The sequence below is a fragment of the Macaca nemestrina genome, chromosome 1 (genome assembly GCF_043159975.1).
Source record: "Macaca nemestrina isolate mMacNem1 chromosome 1, mMacNem.hap1, whole genome shotgun sequence".
In the NCBI taxonomy this organism is placed as follows: Eukaryota; Metazoa; Chordata; class Mammalia; order Primates; family Cercopithecidae; genus Macaca; species Macaca nemestrina.
Genome location: NC_092125.1, coordinates 51002717 through 51025994, shown reverse-complemented (window position 1 = coordinate 51025994; position 23278 = coordinate 51002717). Strand labels below are relative to the sequence as shown.

The 23278-nt window shown below is 40.7% G+C and overlaps 1 protein-coding gene and 1 long non-coding RNA gene across 4 annotated transcripts in view; both read right to left on the bottom strand.

Annotated features, from left to right (window-relative positions):
* The window catches only part of LOC105484638 (cell division cycle 73), a 158273-nt gene extending 150573 nt beyond the window's left edge, over positions 1–7700 (bottom strand). For both annotated transcript variants that reach the window (XM_011746466.2, XM_024793723.2), the window contains exons 1-2: positions 7569–7700; positions 4739–4844 (exon numbers count right to left, since the gene is read on the bottom strand). In XM_011746466.2, the coding sequence (XP_011744768.1) occupies positions 4739–4844; positions 7569–7699 (237 nt within the window). In that variant the 5' untranslated portion in view covers position 7700. The remainder of the gene's footprint in view (positions 1–4738; positions 4845–7568) is intronic.
* Positions 7701–15005: 7305 nt separating this feature from the next.
* LOC139358004 (uncharacterized) lies at positions 15006–22979 on the bottom strand. Of its 2 annotated transcripts, none has more exons than XR_011612189.1 (3): positions 22847–22979; positions 20268–20442; positions 15006–16384 (listed from the first exon to the last, which is right to left on the bottom strand). It is a non-coding gene; the product is annotated as an uncharacterized lncRNA (long non-coding RNA). The 2 variants fall into 2 exon arrangements; XR_011612193.1 differs by lacking the exon at positions 22847–22979 and adding an exon at positions 22027–22805.
* Between the last annotated feature and the right edge of the window lie 299 nt (positions 22980–23278).

Genomic DNA, 23278 nt, shown 5'->3' with positions numbered 1-23278 from the left:
TTGGAATTTTATTTCAACATATCTTGATAAAATATATTTTAAATCACATTTGTAAAAAATGACTAGGCTAAAAGAACCTAATAAGAATCCTGAAAATTTATTAAACATGTTACTTTTAATAATTTTCTTGGCTGGGTGCGGTGGCTCACGCCTGTAATCCCAGCACTTTGGGAGGCCGAGGCGGGTGGATCACCTGAGGTCAGGAGTTCAAGACCAGCCTGGACAACATGGCAAAACCCTGTCTCTACTAAAAAGACAAAAATTAGCTGGCTGTGGTGGCGCAAGCTTGTAATCCCAGCTACTCGGGAAGCTGAGGCAGGAGAATCACTGGAACCCGGAAGGTGGGGGTTTCAGTGAGCCGAGATTGTGCCACTGCACTCCGGCCTAGGCAACAGAGCAAGATTCTGTCTCTAAATAAATAAATAAATAAATAAATGTATTTATTAAATTCCAGGAAGATATACAGAAGATAATTATTATAAATAAAGCAACAGCTAGGCACGGTGGCCCACACCTGTAATACCAGCACTGCGGGAGGCAGAGGTGGGCGGATCACTTGAGGTCAGGAGTTCGAGACCAGCCTGGCCAACATGGTGAAACCCCATCTCTACTAAAAATACAAAAATTAGGCCAGGCGCAGTGGCTCACGCCTGTAATTCCAGCACTTTGGGAGGTCGAGGCGAGTGGAAAAACGAGGTGAGGAGTTCAAGCTCAGCCTAAGCAAGATGGTAAAACCCCATCTCTACTAAAACTACAAAAATTAGCCAGGCGTGGTGGCGGGCGCCTGTAGTCCCAGCTACTCGAGAGGCTGAGGCAGGAGAATCGCTTGAATCTGGGCAGCGGACGTTGCAGTGAGCTGAGATCATGCCACTGTACACCAGTCTGGGTGACAGAGTGAGACTCTGTCTCAAAAAAAAAAACAAAACAAAAATTAGCCAGGCGTGATGGCAGGCACCTATAATCCCAGCTACTTGGGAGACTGAGGCAAGACCCAGTCTCAAACACAAACAAACAGTGCAAGAAAAATTGGTAGCTGAGAGATTCCAGTGTAAATCCTTTGTTATTTTATATGTGTAACAATGAAGTAACAACAAGAACCTTTAGTATCTTTGACTAATGAGCTTATATTGAATACTTCCTATATTTCACTGCACCAAACATTCTGCTCTGATTCCTCAATGATTTAGATAACCTGTATTTAATCACTTAAAAATGAACCTTCTATTTTAAAAAGGTCAAGCTAAATTTTAGTTTCTCCTTCTGAGTTCAAAAGTTTGAGTGCAGAGTTTTCTTGTGCTTGTATTCTTTTAAACCAGCCTAGGCCAGGCATGGCGGTTCATACCTGTAATCCTAACACTCTGGGAGGTCAAGGTGGGTTGACTACTGGAGCCCAGGAGTTAGAGACCAGCCTGAGCAATACGGAGAAACTCCATCTTTAAAAAAATATAAGTTAGCCAGGCATGGTGGCAAGCGCATGCAGTCCCAGCTATAGTCCCAGCTACTCAGGAGGCTGAAGCAGGAAGACAGCTTGAGCCCGGGAGGGCAAGGCTGTGGCAAGCCAAGATCCTGCCACTGCACTCCAGCCTGGGTGACAGAGCAAGACTCTGTCTCAAAAAAAAATAAAAAATAAAAATAAACCAGTCTACATGGAACACCATAAACAGCTAAAAGATTTGGGTTAATTTTAAGTTACTGTTTCTAAGTCTAATAACTTACGTCATCATTTGGTCACTATTGAGTTATGTACACATTACAGTCCACTGAAAAAGATTACATCTACTCACACTAAAGTAGGAGCTAAGGATCAGGAATATCTGTTTTAAGAGTGGTCTGCTCAGCCAGACGCGGTGGCTCACGTGGATCACGCCTGTAATCCCAGCACTTTGGGAGGTCAAGGCGGGCGGATCAGGAGGTCAGGAGATCAAGACCATCCTGGCTAGCATGGTGAAACCCCGTCTCTACTAAAAATACAAAAAATCAGCCGGGCATGGTGGGGTGTGCCTGTAATTCCAGCTACTTGGGAGGCTGAGGCAGGAGAATCCCTTGAACCCAGAAGGCGGAGGTTGCAGTGAGCCGAGATCACGCCACTGCACTCCAGTCTGAGTGACAGAGCAAGACTCCATCTCGGGGGGGAAAAAAAAAAAAAGAGTGGTCTGCGCACAGAAAACAGCAAATAACACCAAGTAATTAGGAAACAACAATCTCAACTTCACAGAACTTTGGAATTTTAGAATCCTACTCTTTCAATCTGGCAAATACTTAAGAAAAATAAGAATTAAATCTTAAGCAACTGAGGGTCCCAAGGTCCACAGAAACAATTACAGCTATCAGTTATATGTACAACCATTTCCCAAAAACAGAATCTATAAATCTAAGCCAACTATCTGAATCTTTGTTATACTAAAATGAATGACTATATCCAACACAACACTGTAAGAACTACCTAATTTAGTTTTTAAAGATCTGAGTTAAAATAACCTTAAAGAGGGAGCTGGTGCTATTTTTTCCCATTATTTCCCAAGTAGTCCCGCTCTAACTTTATTTTTTTTAATATGTAACATAAATACGTATTTCTCGCTCAGGAAAGCAGAAGCCTTATGGTTTAATACAAAGCCCACTAAATGACGGGATACTTTCTCAACTGCTATACACACACACACACACCCACACACACACATTTTTTCCCTGAGACAGAGTCTTGCTCTATCACTCAGGATAGATGCATTGGTACAATCATGGCTTACTGCAGCCTCGACCTCCTGGGCCCAGTGATCCTCCCACCTCAGCCCCTTGAGTAGTTAGCTGGGAGTATAGGTGCACACTACCACGCCTGACTAACTTTTTTTTATTTTTTGTTTTGACAAAGTTTCCCTATGCCGCCCAGGTTGGTCTTGAACTCCTGAGCTCAAGTGATCCTCCCACCTCAGCCTCCCAAAGTGCTGGGACTACAGGCATGCACCACCACACCCGGCTTTTAGTTGCTTCAAATAACAAGTTACTGTTTGAAAGATACATAAGCCAGAAACCTTAATTATTTCTAGTTGGGAGCGAGGTTAGCGTTATAAAAGTTAAGTTTCACACAGCTTAATGTGACCCAGCAACTGTGTTAGGTAAATCAAAAAGCAGCTCCAGTGATGACAGACACAATGATGTTTTAAAAAATTGTTTTAAGAACTATAAGAAAAGTTTAAGAAAATTGTTTTAAGAACTATAATGGGAAAAAGCAGTTATTTATAAATACATTTCATACTTAATTTTAAGTATATACTTGTAAGTTAGCAAAAGGAACAAATATTAAAAGCAGACTTTTAATTATTTCAATTATATCTTCAAAAAAATTATATGTTCAACTCTACCAAAAATAATCTGAGGGAAAAGCTCATTTTAAAAAATTAAATATCTTTTAAGCCATTTTATGTGGGCATTATAGCACTTTTCCATGTCATACAGCTATCCTATCCAAATAAATCTGAATCTTATTTACTTATCAATTATAATATACTGCTATAATTTAGGTCTTAATGATACTTCCCTACAGATGAAGAATCTCATCATCATAGTTTATGAAATAGGTTCTTTTCAAGTTGTTTCCAAAGATTTCCTCTGAGTAATAAATTTTCAAACACTGAGAAAGCAAGCAAAACTAAAAACAAATGAACTTCTCCAGAGTACTAAAACAGCTGCACAAAACTGATTAAGAAAGAATATTTTTAAATGTCTGCTAATCTTGATCCTTACAACCAAAAAAAAGTTTTCTTGAGATCAAACAAGAGTTCTGAAGTAACAGGGTCCTTCCACACACTTAAAAGTTTTTCTAAACATCTCTATAAATACCTTTAGCATTTTGAGTTTTCTTTTTCTTGAGATGGCATCTCACTATGTTGCCCAGGCTGGTCTTGATCTCCTAGGCTCAAGCAACCCTACCACCTTAGAGTCCCAAGCAGGTGGGATTACCAGTGTGCACTAAGAAGCCTGGCTCTAAAAATCCCTTTAAAACTTCCTTTGTTATAAACATTACCCACACTTTACATGAAAAAATATCACAGATTAGAAAGTCTATGTAAATCACACAGTAGCCTAGTTTTGACTCGCCTGGAGACATTCATACAAACCTTTCATTCTTTTGATTTGAAACCCATGAAGGAAGCTATCCATTCCAAATGATACCTACTACCATGAAGCCAAAAAAAAAAAAAAAGTGTTAATACAAAATCTAGTCCAACATGGTAGGCCATGCCTGTAGTCCCAGTTTCTCAGGAGACTGAGGTAGGAGGCTGGCTTGAGCCCGAGAAGGGGAGGGTGCAGTAAGCCGAGATCACACCAATGCACTCCAGCTTAGGCAACAGAGCCAGACCCTATCTCAAAAAAAAAAAAAGTATTAAAATGAATTATTGGCCAGGCACAGTGATTCATGCCAGTAATTCGAGCACTTTGGGAGGCTGAGGCAGGAGGATCCACTGAGGCTAGGAGTTCAAGACCAGCCTACGCCACACAGCAAGACCCCCTCATCTTTAAGAACAACAAAAAAAAATTAGCCAGATATGGTGGTACAGGCCTGTAGTCCTGGCTACTTGAAGGCTGAGGTGGGAAGATCACTTGAGCCCAGCAGTTCAAGGCTGCAATGAGCTATGATCACACCACTGTACTCTAGCCTGGGCAACAGGATTAGACCCCGTCTCTTAAATAAATAAAAATAAAACTGATAAATAAATAGATAAGTAAAATGAATTCTACTTACAGCTGCACGTCGGACATAAACAGGATGAGAAAGGTGCACATTATTAAGTAGAAATAAAATGGAATCCAATGTGTAGTACTCTCTGGGTTGGCCTTCCTTTCCAGTCCTGAAATAATTAAGGCAAGGATTTTACTCACAACTCTAATTCAACTCTTCAGGCTGGATTCATTTATCTACACAACTTTGCTATCTAACAATGAGTTCAACATAGCTACCAAAAAAAGTATAAAATCTAATAATGAATAGACTGTCATAATCACAAAAGAAACACAAAGGAAGGCAATGACAAAAAGCAAGAAGTAGGGAAAATACAAAAAATTCATACTCTAAGGTACTACACACTTTTTAGAATCAGGCCCAAATTAGGCTCTGGGCTTTATCAATAGAGAAATCTAACCAGATCCATATTGAAGAGGATCCATAAGAGAAAACAATTAAACTGCTTAGAAGAAGCACAATTATCACTGGAGCTAAATGTGAAAGAAATTTATCCTATGGCTCTTGCTAAATAAGATACGGCTGAACAACATCCTTCACATTCTTACAGTAAACACAACACCGAATTTCAGGGGTATAACTGTTAGGGCATCCCTCAAATTAGACCAGTAATGTAAAACCAAAATGCTATTCTATCTGTGATAAAACAATGTAGTCTACTAACGGTGCAAGATCTCTAACGCAGGTACCAATATTACCGCATTCCAATCCTACCCTTCCTACTACGTTTGTCCCTTCTGTATCTTTGAATCCATCTGAATATGGCCCACTATAATCAGCCCTAAACCTACTTTTCTAGCTTCTAGTCCCACTTTTCCTCTAAACCAATGCATTTCAAACCACACACCACTATCAATTATTGTACTATGAAACCCAATAAACAGTTAACAACCATATTTTTTCTATTTTCAGAATAGAAGAGAAAAATAATAAAATGCACTGCATGCAATAAGAAGAGTAAGCATTGTTTTGTGTTTTATATCTGTATATATTTACGTGTGTATGTGCACATATAGAAAATAAAAATAATTTCTTGGTGTGATTCACTGTTGAAAAAGTTTAAAATCTACTGTACTAAGCAATCCTTTTACACTGGCTTCACTGAATTGCTGTCAACACATTTACTTTCCAGTTCTTTATGCCTTTAAGCATACAGTTCACTCATCTTGGAAGACTTAACCCATCATTTCACCCAGAAAATTTCTATCTATTCTTTAAAGCTTATCTGTTTGTTCATTCAATCATTCAAGAAAACTTTGTTGGATGTGAACTTGCCAAAGACAATTCTATGGAACTTTCCCTAAATAACTCCAACTAGAAATGACTGCTGTCTTCACAAACTATTATAGAAATCATTTCACATCAACTTATCTGTTTAATCTCCTCTATTCAGACTAAATTAACCTCCTTTGAGATAGAAATCAGAGTCTTAGGAATTTTTTTAATCCTCAGATTGAACCACTTCACACCCTAGGTTCTCCTTAAGCCATTGTTTAAAGAAAAAAAAATTCATTAAAAATCCAACCAAATGTAATTCTATCTATGCAAATCATTTGAAAGGGTAAAACACCAGAAACTCAGAATGTCATTTGATCAACATTTTATAAAGCTAATTAAACCATAAGACAAAAAAAATTTTAAACCAACCAACAGGCAGGGCGCGGTGGCTCACGCCTGTAATCCCAGCACTTTGGGAAGCAGAGGCGGGCAGATCATTTAAGGTCAGGAGTTCGAGACCCGCCTGACCAACATGGTGAAACCACATCTCCACTAAAATACAAAAATTAGCAGGGCATGGTGGCGGGGGCCTGTAATCTCAGCTACTCAGGAGGCTGAGGTAAGAGAATCACCTGAAGCCAGGAGGCGGAGGTTGCAGTGAGCCAAGATCACACCACTGCACTCCAGCCTGGGCGACGGAGCAAGTCTCCCTCTCAAAACTAAATAAATAAATAAATGCCAACCAACAAACTAAATTTCCCTAGTTTTTCATCGACTCTTCACAAAGCTTCCATTCAAAGAAACAAAATGAGTAGGGAAGTTCTAGCTCAAGGTTCTAATTCTACAAGCGACGCACCAATGACAGTGACATCATTAAAAAGGCCCCTAATGACTGTTAGACCCGTCTCTATAAGTTTTCCTAAATGACTTAAACTGATAAAACTTCACATGGACCAACATTCCAAAACATTTCCCTTTAAAATACACTTTCGAAAATCACACGCACCATCTATTTCTTAGATCTGAAAAGCTCACTCATTTCACCAACTCCTGAAGACCTCTTTAACACAAACTTTAGCGACTTTTCCCAATTCACCAAATTTCTTTCCGGTCCTAACTTCAGAGTTGATTCCCTTCTCTCTTCTACAGGAATAATCCCCTCCCCAACAACGAAAGGAGATGAAATAAACTAGGAGTTGCAAGGACCAGAGGAGCAGCCTGGAAGAGAGAAAAAATAAAGAACAAAAAGAGACGACCATGGCACCAGACGGTGTGCTCCTTTGGGCACCTATGTTCAGGTATCCTTGTGCACCAGCCCCACACTTCGCTGGTACACGATACCTATTGGTAAAAATTAACTGTAAAAGTCAAAAACTCCCACGGTACCTTTCCTTTGGGCTTCTCAAAAATTTAAAGGGATGAACTGCTCTAGAGCTCCGCCCCTTCTTTCCTTACCCTAAAAGTGCAACTTCTGCTCTAGAGAGAAACTTTCTTCTCCCCGAACACCCGTTTTATCCCATCCCCAGGGGAAACGGGGGGGAGGGGTTAAGATAGAGGTCGCCTGGGGGCGCCCAACTCTGCCCTGCCACCCCTGGCACAGCCATGCCGGACTTACCCCCAAACTACATAGTTGGTCTTCACATTCTTGGGCCAGGAGAACTCCCCGAAGATCACTTCGTCTCCCTTCACCACAATCTCCTTCTTCTGGATGTTGTACTGTCGCAAGACGCTAAGCACGTCCGCCATCTTCCCCCCCCTCGCCTCCGCCGGCCCGGGGCGCCGCCGCTGCCGCCGCGCCTGCCTCCTTCTTCCCCTGTCGCCTCGCCCTCTTCCTCCTCCTCCTTCGCCGCCGCGACGAACCAACAGCAGCAGCACTAACAGCCGTCCTCGCCTACGACAGCAGCAGGGGCAGTAGCCACCCAGGCCGCCGAGGACCCCGCGCTATAAGGCAAGGCCCCGCCGCCGGCTGCCCGCGGAGAACGCCTGACTGCGCCCCTCCAGCGCGGCACGTCCGCCGCCAGGGGGAGCCGCGATGGCCTGGAAAAGTGCCCCTCCCAGACTTCAACTCGGCATGGAGCCCACTCACTTGCTGAAACGCTGAGCGCTAGGGCACCGCGCCCACGTACGGCGCACGTACGGGGAACTTTGTCGGGCGCGCGCGCGCGCGGAGCACGTACCCAGTTCCCCGCGGCGCGCACCCAGCGGCGACAGGTGTGCGCGTACCTGAGCAGTGGGTCGGCACTTCCATCCGCAGCACGTGCCCTGAGTATTTAACGACCTGCCTCGGGTGCGACCAGAGGCTCCTGGGCCCCTGCTTTGGCCGGGATGGAATTTGGCAAGGATTTGTGGAACACTAGAATCACCTTCCTATCTAGATCGGACCCAGGCCTAGCCAAAGACCTCTAGGACTTAGTGATCCGGAGAAGCCCTTTTGAAAGGGTGGGGCTCTTGGGGTTGGGGTTTGGGTTGTTTACCTTTGATGTGGAAAAAAACAAGTTTTGGTTTTTTGTTGGTTTTGAGTGGAAAAGACCGAGTCCAGCAGAAAAAAAAACAAACAAACACAGTTCTGGGTACTGCTGTTTGTTACTTGTTGTTTGACCTTGGTCAAGTTACATAGCTTTTCACAGCATCAATTGGTTAATGAAGAAAATGGGGTTAATACGAAGATAAAGTAAACGCGCCTAGCACGTCAATAAAATATCCTAAATGTTGGATCCTCCCTCTTCATTCTTTGGATGATGACTTTTTCCATCGCGATCCCTTCTCCCCACCAATCCCGAAGGGCTATATTCAAAAGGCTCTGTTCCAAGGTGTAAATGGGAAAGTTGCTCTAACAGAAACCCCAAACGGTCCAATTTAGAACACTTCCAGACTACCCAATTTTTCTAATGGAACTCAGAAGGCTCAGTGGTGTCCTTGACATGCGTTTTAAGACGGTTAAGATAAATCAATATACTATGGCCAACCAAACACATCCTATGGGATTGTTTTATTTCTTTTACCATGTCAGAAGGAAAAAAAGAGGCAACTTTGTGATTGACATAACCAAATTCCTTGACCTGTTTTGAAAAAAAGTCAATCTTTTCACAACATAGAGGACTACAGATACAGAAGTATGTGGTTCATTTCCTATATGATCTGTAGCCATTCTGCAACTGTGAGTTTGTGAAATTTTTTTCTGTTCCACCAATGTTTTCACCCTGTAGTATTCTCCTGAATCTCACCCAAAACACACACATTATAAAGAACTGGCTACTCTTATCTATCCCCACACTCTCTCTTCATACCTGTATCAGAGCACCCAGTACCATATTACTTCTCTTTATAGTTTACTTGCCTGCATCCACAAAACTGAAACACCATAGACCTGTGTCATCATATCCTACTGTCTAACACATTATTTAGAACATATTAGTAATAAATGGATGAATTTAATAAATTGATGGAAGCTCCTAGTAAATATCAAGTTAATACATGGATGAAAGCTTCTAATAAATGCTGAAGTAATAAATGGAAAGATAAGCTCAAGGAAGCCAAGATTTCATGATTAAGAGGGCTGACTATAGTCCCTTCAAATGATACTTAATTTTATTTCATACTCAAATAATGATTGAAGTCTCTCTTTTGTATGTTTTTTAGGTTAATGAATTTAAAAAGTGGTAAGGTAAGTCATTAGTAATTTGTTGCTTTTAACAGTTAAAGCATTGAAATTTGTAGATCATTTTTTCCTGACCAGCCTGGGCAACATACCTAGACCCTGTGTCTACAAAAGCAATTGTAGATCATTTTTGGTTTTATATAAGTACCCTTATAATTGCCCTACCAATACTGGTTCATCAGAGGATGTCAAAATACAATAAAAGGCAAGATAAATGGTAGAGCTGAAAATTTTAAAAATTAATTTAAAAAAACAGAAAAATAATGTGGTTTCTTTGTCTTGGGCAAAAGCAGTCCACATCTCCAGATATTAGCTCCTGAAGAATTCCTAAAAATCTTTAGTTTTAGGTCTTCTGTTAGAATAAATGCCCAGCAATCAGAAGAAAGTGGTATGTTTAGTTGGAAACGATGGATCCAACATCATTACCTCGGAGTTTAAACCACTACCTCAATTGCTAACAGTACCCGATAAGGTTATTTCCACCAATGCTCAAGAGCAGTTTTATTCTGGTTCCTTTTCCAAAGGACCAAATCCCCAGGTTTTAGATCAATCAAAGTCTGTTTAGGCAAGTATTTTGAAAATGCACTTGAACCTACTAGTGATAATTTGGCAGGTATCATAAGTCTCATGAAGCATTTATTTATATTACTCTGTAATGGTAGAACCTAGGATTGGAAGTAAAATTTTCAAATACATGGGTAGAGGGAGGCTGTTAATTCAAGAAGAGATAATCTGTGGGTTCCAGACGGGGTTGATTTATTGTCATCAATCAATCATGACTAATGGCAATTTGAAGGGCCATGAAATTTCTGTTTTTTGAATGTGTTGATAATTTTAGTTTTAGGACTCTGTTAGTTCTCTTTACTTTTCCTAAAGTTTGAGGGAAATCAGTGTGTGGAGTTATAGCTCCCTAGCAAGGAAAAACCTCAGTCCATCCAGAGAGTAAGCAAACAACAACATAGTCATAGTTTATTCCAGGGAATTATTATGGGTTGGGTACTTTAGGAGGGTTAATTATTTATTTGATGTATTTGATATATACAGGCTTATTCAGATTGTTTCTTCTTGTGTGAGTTTTGGCAGATTGTGTCTTTCAAGGGGTTCCGTTTTATCTAGGTTATGAAATTAGTGAGATATAGTTGTTCACAGCATTTGTTATTATCCTTTTAATGTTCATGTCATCTGTAGAAATGTCCCCTCTTTTATTTCTGATTTTAGTAATTTGTGTCCTCTCTCTTCTTAGCGTGGCTAAAAGGTTCATTGATTTCGTTGACCTTTTCAAAGAACCAGCTTTTGGTGTGATTACTGATTTTTTTACTTTCAGTTTTACCAGTTTATGCTTTAACTTTTATTATTTCTTTTCTTTTGCTTACTTTAGATTTAATTTGCTCTTCTCTTTCTAGTTTCCTTAGGTAGAAGTTTAGATTATTGATTTTTAGGTCTTTCTTCTTTTCTAATGTATACATTCAATGCTACAAATTTCCCTCTAAACACTACTTTGCTTCCTCCCATACACTTTGGTAAGTTTTGTTTTTATTTTCTTGTAGCTCAAAATATTTTAAATTTTATCTTGAGATTTCTTCTTTGACTTATGTGTTATTTAGAAGTGGATTGTTTAAACTCTACAAATTTTGGAATTTTCTAGCTATCTTCCTATTACTGATTTCTAGTTTAATTTCATTGTGGTCTGATAGTAGATATTGTATGATTTATATAATTTTAAATTTGCTAAAGTGTGTTTTATGGCCCAAAATGTGGTCTGTCATGGCGAATGTTCCTTGCATGTTTAGGAAGAATGTTTATTCTGCTGCTGTTGAATAGTCTATAGATAGCAACTCTATTAAGATGACCGATGGTGTTGTTGAGTTCAATTACGTCCTTATTGATTTTCTGCCTGCTAGTTCTGTTCATATCTGATACAGGGGTGTTGAAATCTTCCACTATAATAATGGATTCATCTATTTTTCCTTGTAGTTCCATCAGTTTTTTGCCTTATATAATTTGACTCTCTGTTGTTAAGCACGTACACGTTAAGGATTGTTCTGTCTTCTTGGAGAATTGACCCTTTATCATTACGTAATGCTCTTCTTTATGCCAACAAACTTTTCTTGCTTTGAAGTCTGCTCTGTCTAAAATTAAAATAGGTACTCCTACTTTTTTTTTATTAGTGTTAGCATGATGTATTTTTCTCCGTTTATTTACTTTTTATCTATAGCGTATTTATATTTAAAGTGGGTTTCTTGTGGACAACATAGAGTTGGGTCTCATATTTTTGAACCACTCTGACAATCTCTTTTCATTGTTGCAGTTAGACCATTGATGTTCAAAGTGATTATTGACAAATTTAGACTAACACTTACTGTATTCGTTATTGCTTTCTATTTGTTGCCTTTGTTCTCTGTTCCTATGTATGTCTGCCACAATTTTTCTGCTCTGTGTGTGTGTGTGTGTTAGAGACAGACAGGGTCTTGCTCTGTAATCCAGGCTGGAACCTAATGGTATGATCACAGCTCACTGTGGCTTCAAACTCCTGGGCTCCAGTGATCCTCCCAGTGAAACCTCTAGAGTAGCTGAGACTACAGATTTACACCACCACACCCAGCTAAATTTTAAATTTTTTATAGAGACAGGGACCCACTTTGTTTTTCAGGCTGGTATCAGATTCCTAGGCTCAAGCAATCCTCCTGCCTCAGCCTCCCAAAATGCTGAGATTATAGGCCTGAGCCCCTCTGCCCAGCTGTTTGGGGTTTTAATTGAGCATTTTATATGTTTGCATTTTGTCTCTCTCCCTCCCTCCCTCCCTCCCTCCCTCTCTCTCTCTCTCTCTTTCTCTTTCTCTCTTTCTCTCTCTCTCTGTCTGTCCCTTTCTTTCTTTCTTTCTTTGTTTTTGAGGTGGAGTCTCACTCTGTCACCCAGGCTGGAGTGCAGTGGCACGATCTTGCCTCACTGCAGCCTCCCTCTCCCAAGTGCAAATGGTTCTCCTGCCTCAGCTTCCCGAGCAGCTGGGATTACAGGTATGCACCACCACACCCAACTAATTTTTTGTATTTTTAGTAGAGATGGGGTTTCACCATGTTGGCCGGGGCTGGTCTCAAATTCCTGACCTCAGGTGACCTACCCACCTTGGTCTCCCAGAGTGCTGGAATTCCAGGTGTGAGCCACTACACTCGGCCAATTTGAAGAGTTTAAAAGTCTTTATTGCTTCAAATATTTCTTCTTTTTCTTTCTTCTCCTTCTGATATTCCCATCATATGTACATTATACCTTTTATAGTTGTCCCACAGTCCTTGAATATTCCGTTCTGGTTTTTTTGTTTTGTTTTGTTTTGTTTTGAGATGGAGTCTCGCTCTGTCACCCAGGTTGGAGTGCAGTGGCGCACTCTCGGCTCACTGCAACCTCCGCCTCCGCGGTTCACGCCATTCTTCTGCCTCAGCCTCCCAAATATCTGGAACTACAGGCGCCTGCCACCACACCCAGCTAATTTTTATTTTATTTTATTTTTTAGTAGATATGGGGTTTCACCGTGTTAGCCGGGATGGTCTCGATCTCCTGACCTCGTCATCCGCCCATCTGGGCCTCCCAAAGTTCTGGGATTACAGGACTGAGCCACCGCGCCCGGCCCCGTTCTGTTTTTTCAATCTTTGTTCTCTTTGCTGTTCAGTTTTGGAGTTTTCTGGTGAGAGATCCTTTAACTTGGAGATTCTTTCCTCAGCCATTTCGTTCTACTAATAAGTCCACCAAAGGCGTTCATCATTTCTCTTATAGTGGTGTTTGTTTTTTTTTTTTTAATCTCTAGCATTTTTTTTTCCAGGATTTTCATTCCTCTGCTTACATTGCCCATCTGTTCTTGCATACTGTCTACTTTATCCACTAAGACCCTTAGCATATTCATCATTGTTTTAAATTCCTGGTCTGATAATTCCAACATCTCTGCCCATGTCTGGTTCTGATGCTTGCTCTGTCTCTCCAAATTCTGTTTTTTTTTCCTTTTAGTATGTAATTTTTTTCTTAATAGCTGGACATGATATACCAGGGGAAAAGATAGACCAGGTGCTGTAAATAGGTCTTTAATAATGTGGTGGTAAGTTGTGGGGGAGAACAAGTGCTCTGCAGTTCTATGATTAGGTCACAGTCTTTTAATGAACCTATGCCTCTGGACTGTGGACTTAGTTCCCTCCTGCTTCCACCCTTAGTTGGGACAGGCTAGCTCAAGCAGGCTAGACTTGGTGTTTTCCTTCCCCCAAGTCACTGAGGCTCTGAAAAAAACTCCAACAGGTTAGACTCTAGTTAACTAGTTTTTGCTGAGGGCAGGCCTTGTTAAGAATAACATAGTCGGCCAGGCGTGGTGGCTCACGCCTGTAATCCCAGCACTTTGGAAGGCCGAGACGGGCGGATCACGAGGTCGGGAGATGGAGACCACCCTGGCTAACACGGTGAAACCCCGTCTCTACTAGAAATACAAAAATTAGCCCGGCGTGGTGGTGGGCGCCTGTAGTCCCAGCTACTCAGGAGGCTGAGGCAGGAGAATGGCGTGAACCCAGGAGACGGAGCTTGCAGTGAGTGGAGGTCGCACCACTGCACTCCAACCTGGGCGACAGAGCGAGACTCGTCTCAAAAAAAAAAAAAAGAATAACATAGTCCTCTAGTCTATTTCAGAATGATTCATTTTCCCTCCCCCTGCTGAAAACAAGTGGGGATTTTCCTAACATACTTACTGTGAGAACCAAGTCAAGCTTCTGGGTCAGATGAGTCACAAAATTGTGAGTCCCCTACACCCACTTGACTGGATCCCCCTGGAATTTTTAACTCTCAGACTTGACCACACTAAGCATCCAGCAATTCACTGATTACAGTTTAGAAGTTCGTATCCTGGCACTGGTTCTGTGGCCATTTCTGCTTATGAGTCTTTGCTCAGGTAAGCTGTGAATCCCTGTACTCATCTGTCTGTCTCTCCAATATTGGGGGCAGTGTTTGCCCTGTATCTTCCTGTCTTTCACCGATCTAAGAAAAGTTGATTTTTCAATCTATTCAGTTTTTTTTTTTAATGTTACGACAAAATGACAACTTCCAAATTCCTTACATATGGAAATAAATATATATGTTTTTTACTTAGAAACTGTTGAGGCTTCAAAACATTGTTTATTAATTAAATTAATCATTTGTATAATGTCTTGAACGTAGTTAAGGATCTGAAATTTACCACATTTGCTCTCACAGTGAATACGTATTGTAGCACTGTAAGAATTTTATAAAATTTACCCCTAAAAAGATATTATTACTCTTGCATTGCATGAATACAATTACAAATATTTTATTTATATATGTATACACACATATTTACATTTATATATGGAAATTTAAACATGTCATAGAAGCAATGATAATTTATTGTACTCATAAAACCAACATAGGAAATATAGGAAGTTTAAATCATGAGAAGTTTAACTGTGGTCCTGTTCAAAACAAAATATTGTATTGACATTACTTTTATATGGTATTGAAATTTAAAGATTCTGAATCATGCTAAAAGTTCTTCTTTTATCTTGGAAATAACTAAGGACTTGTCTTTTTACCTTGTAAGTACGGTAACAAGGGCTATTCAGTAAATTCAGGGCTCACAAAATAAACACAAAGAGTTTGGTGGCCTTTTTAGTGTATGTGCTGCCAAAATGAGTACTTTGATGACTTTTTTGTTTGCTTTTACATGATCGTTTATCTAAACTGTGTATTCTTAGAGTGAGCACACAATGACTGAATGTTTTGGTTCTTTGTTTTGTTTTTTGATTGGTTAATCTTTAGAATTTTCTAAGAGAGGAATAAAACAGAAAGAGAAACAGAACAAGATGAGAGAGTTGACTTCAGATAAATATAAAATTACCACCTTAAAAGGCTAATTATGCTTTCTCTGAGAAAAAGAGAAAGTTTAGATATGGAAATATTCATTTTAACATGTACACACACAAAAGAGCATTATAATAGCTGATTTAAAGAACAACTTGGGACCTGGACAATTTTATCCACCCATACAGTGAAAAACCCAACACTTATTTATTTTCAAAGTAAGAACACAGGATGTCTCCTACATTAAATGAAATACTCTCTTTTTTAGATAAACAAGAAAATTTCCTCATGAAGGCTTCCTCACTTTTTGCTCTAAAGCACCTCTCATATGAACAATCTTATTCTTGTCAAAAATAGCTAAAGTGGGTATTATAATCCCAAATTGTCTCTGGTAAAACTGTACCAGTTAGATAAACATACAAGTTAATATTATAGTGTGAAAACATAAGAGAAGTATGTTTTGTCAAGAAGGAAGCAGGTTTTAATTAAGAAGGCCCTATGAGTACTGCAATCTTCCCTAAAATGGCATTTGTGTAACTCATGTCTTTATAAATTGGCCAAAGGTTAATGGTCACCAAACATGGGGTGGACAAACCTCCTGATTCCAAGCAGATAAAATTAAACAAAGTATGAACACAAAGACAAAATTAAGGAGGATGTCTTTGTATAATTTGTAATGGAGACTCAAGGCAAAGTTGGTTCAAAGACTGCGGTCTGAGGAGATCTTCTGAACTTCCCAGCCCCCAGGGCGAGCACAAGGATAGAACTGTAGGGCCTTTGCCTGGTATCTTCTTGTAGACTTTTTCTGTAAAGTTGACAAATTGGTAAGCAGACAGACCATAAAAGGAACTGCTAGAAGACTAGACAACAGTTTCGCCAAGGAACGTTACAAGTCTGATCAGATAATGGAAGGATGCCAGGGTACCTCGTTCCTAAGAAAACAAAATAAAATTCAATGTGAAGAACTTCAATAAAATATTGGAGCTCAATTCAGTATAAACTTACCTCCTCCCTGTGTGCCTGGGGGCCTCAATCAGGAGAAGACACAAGATTCCAGATGTGATGTCCACACTAGAGAGTTCAGGATCTTAGCCTGCAGCAGCGAGGTCTCAGCTGAATCTTGGTGGAAACTTCACTTCTGTCAGTGACTTGCAAACAAATATCATCAGGGGCACACTGTAGGCAGAGTTAGTTCACCTCAGGCCCTGAGCATTCCTGCATGTTCTTGCTGTGGATGCCAAATTGCAGAACTATCTTTCTGCTGATTCTGAGTAGTTGCTGTAGCTCATCACATAGGTAACTAAATACATGAAGGTAGCCGCAGCATTGAGACAGCCATGTGGGAAGGAGTCCCTGGAGAAACTCCAACCAGCTTGCCCACAGAGGTGGAGCCGCAGGAAGTTCATGATGTTTGCAGCAGCGGGGAGCCTGGCCCCATCTCTTCTGTGTGGAAACTGGGATTTGAACTGCTGAGTAGGAAGTGCTCTAGCAGAGACTCTGGCCTAGCAAGAGTCCCTGTTTCCCCATTTTCTTCCTTTTCACTCGATAAAACCCTATCTTACTCACCATTCAAATTGTCTGTGAGCCTGCATTTTCATGGCCATGGGACAAGGAACCCCGTCTTTAGCTGAACTAAGGAAAAGTCCTGCAACATCATGACTACTGCTCATTCACCAGGTGAAGAGGACTGGCTTGATTGCATCTTGCTGCAATATTCATTCCTAGACCTTTGGCCCTGGGTAATTATCTTAAAAAATAACCCACTATGGGGGCCGGGCACGGATTACAGGGCTGGGATTACAGGCTCACGCCTGTAATTCCAGTACTTTGGGAGGCCAAGGTGGGCAGATCAGATTGAGACCATCCTGGCCAACTTGGTGAAACCCTGTCTCTACCAAAAATACAAAAATTAGCTGTGGTGACACGTGCCTGTAGTCCCAGCTACTCGGGAGGCTGAGTCAGGAAAATCACTTGAACCTAGGAGGAGGAGGTTGCAGTGAGCCAAGATGGCGCCACTGCACTCCAGCCTGGCAACAGAGCGAGACTCTGTCTCAAAAAAAAAAGAAAAGAAAAGAAACAAAAACACTGTGGGTCGGGTGCAGTGGCTCATGCCTGCAATCCCGACACACTAGTAGGCCAAGGCAGGCAGATTGCGTGAGTCCAGGAGTTTGAGACCAGTCTGGGCAACATGGCGAAACCCCATCTCTACAAAAAGTACAAAAATCAGACTGGTCTGGTAGTGTGTACCTGTAGTCCCAGCTACTTTGATGGGGCTGAGGTGGGAGGATGGCTTGAGCCTGGGAGATCAAGGCTACAGTGAGCTGAGATCATGGCACTGCACTGCAGCCTGGGTGACAGAGTGAGACAGTGTCTCAAAAATAATAATAATGATAATAATAATAATAATAATAACAACCCACTATATACTGCTGTCATCTGACCGCCCATGCCTCCCTGTTGGAACTGCGGCTCAGGAAACCAGGGCAAATATGTTGACACTCTGGTTACTGCTTTCAGTAATAAAGCCTTTCATTGTTGATCCAAGTGTGTTGTCTCTGTGTCAGCATTCATGAAACTTGCAAAAACTAATCTGTCAGCTTGCAAGGAGAATAAAATCTCTGATTCTTCACAGTTCTTGATCAGGAGGTGGCAAATTCTTTTCTGTAAACAGCTGAATATTAAATATTTTCGGGTTTGTGGCCACATAAGGGCTCTGTCAAGTATTTTTCTGTATTGGTTTGTTTTGAAACAACTCTTTAAAATGTAAAAATTTCCAGGTGCGGTAGCTCACAGCTGTATCCCAGCACTTTGGAAAGCTGAGGTGGCAGGGTGGCTTGAGCCCAGGAGTTTGAGCGCAGCCTGAGCAGCATAACAAGACCCCATCTCTACAAAAACTAAAACATTAGCTGGGCATGGTGGCACACATCTGTAGTCCCTGCTACTCGGGATGCCGAGGTGGGAGGATTGCTTCAGCCCAGAAGGTCGAGGCTGCAGAGAGCTGAGATTGCACCATCGCACTCCAGCCTGGGCGACAGAGCAAAGACTCTGTCTCAAGGGAAAAAAAAAAAAAAGAAGTAATAATCTTTCTTAGCTTTTAGGCCGTACAAAAACAGACCACAGATAGGATTTGGCTCCAGTTTGCTGACCCCTGCTTTTAACACACATTTTTTAGTCAAACAAAGTTAAGTTTATTGACTGTTTGCTATAATTGAGACCACATATTATGTGTATCTGTGTGGTATTTCTGTAAGAAGGTGTTAGACTAGACCTGTTCAGTTTTGGTGTTGTAGAAGGTAATTTTGGAAAGCATTCAGTGATATGAGGCTTTGCTCTGTATTGGTTCCTATCACAAAGCGAGGGCAATTTTGATTGGGTCTCTTAATTTTCTCTAGAATAGAGATCGGTAAACTTTTTCTGGAAAGGGTCAGATAAAAAATATTTTAGGCTTTTGTGAGCTACATATGGTTTCATTCATATATTCTTCTTTGTTTAACTCTTTAAAAAATGTTTAAACTATTCTAATACAAGGTTTGTTAAAACATGGGTCAGGAGTTACTTCCTCTGATATGCCTTCCCAAATTCTCAAATTCAGTGTAGATTCCCCTCCCATGTATTCTAGATTTTCATGAATGCTAGATTCATTTCTATACTGTTCACTACAATGCCTGGCATATGGTGGACACATAATGTTTATTGAACGCAGGAATAGGAGTTTATTTGTGGAATCCCATCACTTAATGGTGCGAGACAATATAGGAATGGGAAATGGCCAGACTATATATAACAACAGAATTCTGACTCATAACTGCTGCAGCAAACAGATTTGGCCTGCAGAGTTGTATTTTTCTTTATTTAGAAGGTGGGAAGAATGAAGTGAGGCTAAAACTGTAAGTGGCAAAGAAGTAGAAGTCATTCAAAGTGGTCATTTGGGGATCTGTGTTAAGCTATGATTATTACTGATTGGTCTTGTTTTGTCTTATTTTGTTTTTTAGAGACAGAGTCTTGCTCTGTTGCCCAGACTAGAGTACAGTGGTGATCATAGCTGCTGCAACCTCAGACTCCTGGGCTCAAGCGATCCTCCCACCTCAGCCTCCCAAGCAGCTGGGACTATAAGCACACACCTGGCTAACTTTTTATTTTGTGTAGAGACAGAGTCTCCCTTTGTTACCTAGGCTGGTCTCAAACTTCTGGCTTTAAGCAATCCTCCTGCCTTGGCCCCCCAAATTGCTGGAATTATAGATGTGAGCCCCCATACCCAGTCCTTGTTTTGTCTTGATTCATTATGGTCACAGAGTGGTTTTATCTGGTTGTTGGTACTCTGAATTTATTTTTATTTAACAGGAGAACGTAATGATCTAGCTGTTAGTGCCCGTCCAGACTCTGAATGGCAGAGGCTGCTCTTCACTTTGTCTATAAGTAGGGGGAGTTGAACAGACTTCTATCACTACTGCAGTCCTGACTATGCCCATATCAGATCCCCTATCAGATAGCAAACAGCTTGATAGGTCTTTGTTCAGTGTTTGGACCACGTAGTGGAGCTTTGGTAACATGGGTACTAGAGATTTGTGATTAAATCTCATTACCATCACTGTTAAGTATAGCCTTGTGTGGGAATTTTACAGAGAAAAGGACTTAGAGACTTACTGAATTGAAACTTATGTCTCAGGAACTCTAAGGATATAAGTAATTTTAAAAAAAGAAATGGAACAATAGTTTTTTATGTTGAATAAAATAACAATTGAATATTGTATTGGTCAGGGTTCTCCAGAGAAATAGAATATATATAAAGAGATTTATTGAAAAGAATTCACTCACATGATTATGGAGGCTGGCAAGTTTAATATCTGCTGAACCAATGTCCTAGTTGGAGTCCAAAGGCCAGAAAGCTTCTGCAGAACCAAGGAGATTCAATTGTCCAGTTTGAAGGCCATCAGGCAGGAAGAGCTAATATTCAGTTCCAAGGCCATCCAGCAGGAGAATTCTTTCGTACCTGGAGGACAGTCATCATTTTGTCCTATTCAGACCTCCAACTGATTTGATAAAGCCCACACACATTATGGAGGGCAATCTGCTTTACTCGGTCTTCAAATTTAAATGTTAATTTCTTTCCAAAATGCCCTCACAGAAACACCTAGTGGCCAAATACCTGGGCATCCATGGTCTGGTCAAGTTGACACATAAAACTAACCATTACCTATATTGGGTTTTGTTTGGTTTTGTTTTGGTTTTTTTTCAGAATTTAGTTGAGCTTGACTCAACATGCATCTCCTAGCATAAATTGTACCTGTATTGATAATTGTTCTAAGGTGCTCCAATAATATAGGGATCTGTTGGGGCTGTGGGATGATGGTCTGATCTCAGTCTGGTTGGCTACTGGTACAGCAGAAAAATAACATGTTGAATTTCCAATGAAAAGAAGCAGCAAACGCAATTCACTAAAAACTTTAAAGAATGTCTAATAAATAGCCTTTACCAAACCAAGAAAAGAAAGTAGAGGGCAGTAAAAGTAAGGCATATGACAGAAATAGATTTGTTGGTTTATTTGCTTTTCAACACGGATTTTAAAATATGGAAACACAGATCTAAGTCATGCTTGCTTTTTTAAACCAACAAACTACAATTTCGAACATGGCTAAATTACAAATCAGATTAAATAAAAAATATTCTGTATGGAAAGCATGTAATAGCTTTTGTCTTCGGCCTCACCACCCGGAGCGCTCTTCCCCTTCCCTTCTCCCTCTGTCCCCACCTTGTCTGCCTAACTCTTACTCTTGTTAAAACCTTAGGTTACAAGTTCTTATTCTGCCATTCCTTCCCAAATATCAATTTCAATTTAGGTTTTCCTCTTATGTATTATCCTACATTTTCATGAATGCTAGTGTCATTTCTGTGCTGTTCACTACAGTGCCTGGCACATGGTGGGCACATAAAATTTATAGAATGCAGGAACAAGAGGGTAACTATGGAATCCCATCATTTAATGGTGAGGGACTGAATATATAAATGGATAATGGGCAGAACATATATGACAATAAAACTCTGACTTCGAGCAAACAGACCAGAACAATTAGAACTTGGTTAATGACTACCAGCTTTCCAAATATGCTCCTCAAACCAGTTACATAGGATGCTTCCCTTCCAGTTGGCCTGCCTTCACTTCTTCATGCCAGCAACTTCCTTTTTTTTTTGAGATGGAGTCTCACTCTGTCACCCAGGATGCAACGCAGTGGCGCCATCTTGGCTCACTGCAACCTCCCCCTCCGGGGTTCAAGCAGTTCTCCTGCCTCAGCCACCAGAGTAGCTGGGAGTACAGGCATGTGCCACCATGCCTGGCTAATTTTTTTGTATTTTTAGTAGAGACGGGGTTTCACTATATTGGCCAGGCTGGTCTCGAACTCCTGACCTTGTAATCCACCTGCCTCAGCCTCCCAAAGTGCTGGGATTACAGGCATGAGCCACCACTTTTAAAATGCACAACCTGATATTTTGATACATGTATATGTCTTAGTCCATTTTCTATTGCTTATAACAGAATATCTGAAGCTGAACAATTTGTATATAAAGTATTTCTTACAGTATTGAATGCTGAGAAGTGCAAGGTCAAGAGGTCACATCTGGTAATGACCTTCTTGCTGGTGGGAACTCTCTGCAGATTCCTCAAGCCGTGTAGGACATCATGGGACAAGGGAGCGGAGAACTCTGTTTTATAAAGTTGCCAGTTCTACTCCCATGATCACCCGTTAATCCATTCATTCATGTTCCAGCTCTCATGCCCAGCCATCTCTCAAAGGCCCCACCTCTCAACACTGCCACATTGGAGAGTTTCAACATATGCGTCAGAGGGGACAAACATTCATTCCCAAGCATGATACACTGTATAATAACTATCAAAATCAAGCTAATTAACATAGCCACCACCTTTCACATTTATCATTTTCTTTTCTATTTCCTTTTCTTCTCTTTCTTCCTTTTTCTTTCTCTTTCTTTCCAGACAGAGTCTCACTCTGTCGCCCAAGTTGGAGTGCAGTGACGCAGTCTTGGCTCACTGCAACCTCTCCCTCCCAGGTTCAAGTGATTCTCCTGCCTCAGCCTCCGGAGTAGCTGGGATTACAGGCGCGTGCTACCGTGCCCTGCTAATTTTTGTATTTTTAGTTGAGATGGGGTTTCATCATATTGGCCAGGCTGGTCTTGAACTCCTGATCTCAGCTGATCTGCCCATCTCAGCTTCCCAAAGTGCTGGGATTACAGGTGTGAGCTACCGCACCCAGCCCCATTTTCTTTCTTTGTGGGCAGGTGTGAGAACACAAGATCTACCCTCTTAGCAAATTTCAAGCATACATTGCAATTTTCCTAACTATAGTCATATTGCTGTACTTTAGCTCTGTAGAACTTACCTGTCTCATATAATTGAAACTCTGTACCCTTTGACCAACATCTCCCCACTTCTGCCTTCCCCCAGGCCCTGGCAACCACCGTTCTACTGTCTGCTGACATATTTCTTAACTTGCTATTGCAGTCATCACAACTGTGACCAAAAATAATTATCACTTCTGTAGCTACCCCATGAAGCACAAATACGTTGAAAATTATCAATATATTTATTAATATATTATGCTGAATTCAAGCATAACACTTTGTTCTGAAGTACTTACATTCTGAAATCCTTAAAAAAATCTGTACAGTGAATTCTGTGCTTGATATAGTCCATCTATACTGTATTAAAATTAAATTGTAACATGATCAGTTCACCTCATAATGATCTTTATTTTGTAAAACAATTTGAGATAATGAGGTAAAATTCGACTTCAAAACTAACATAACGCTGT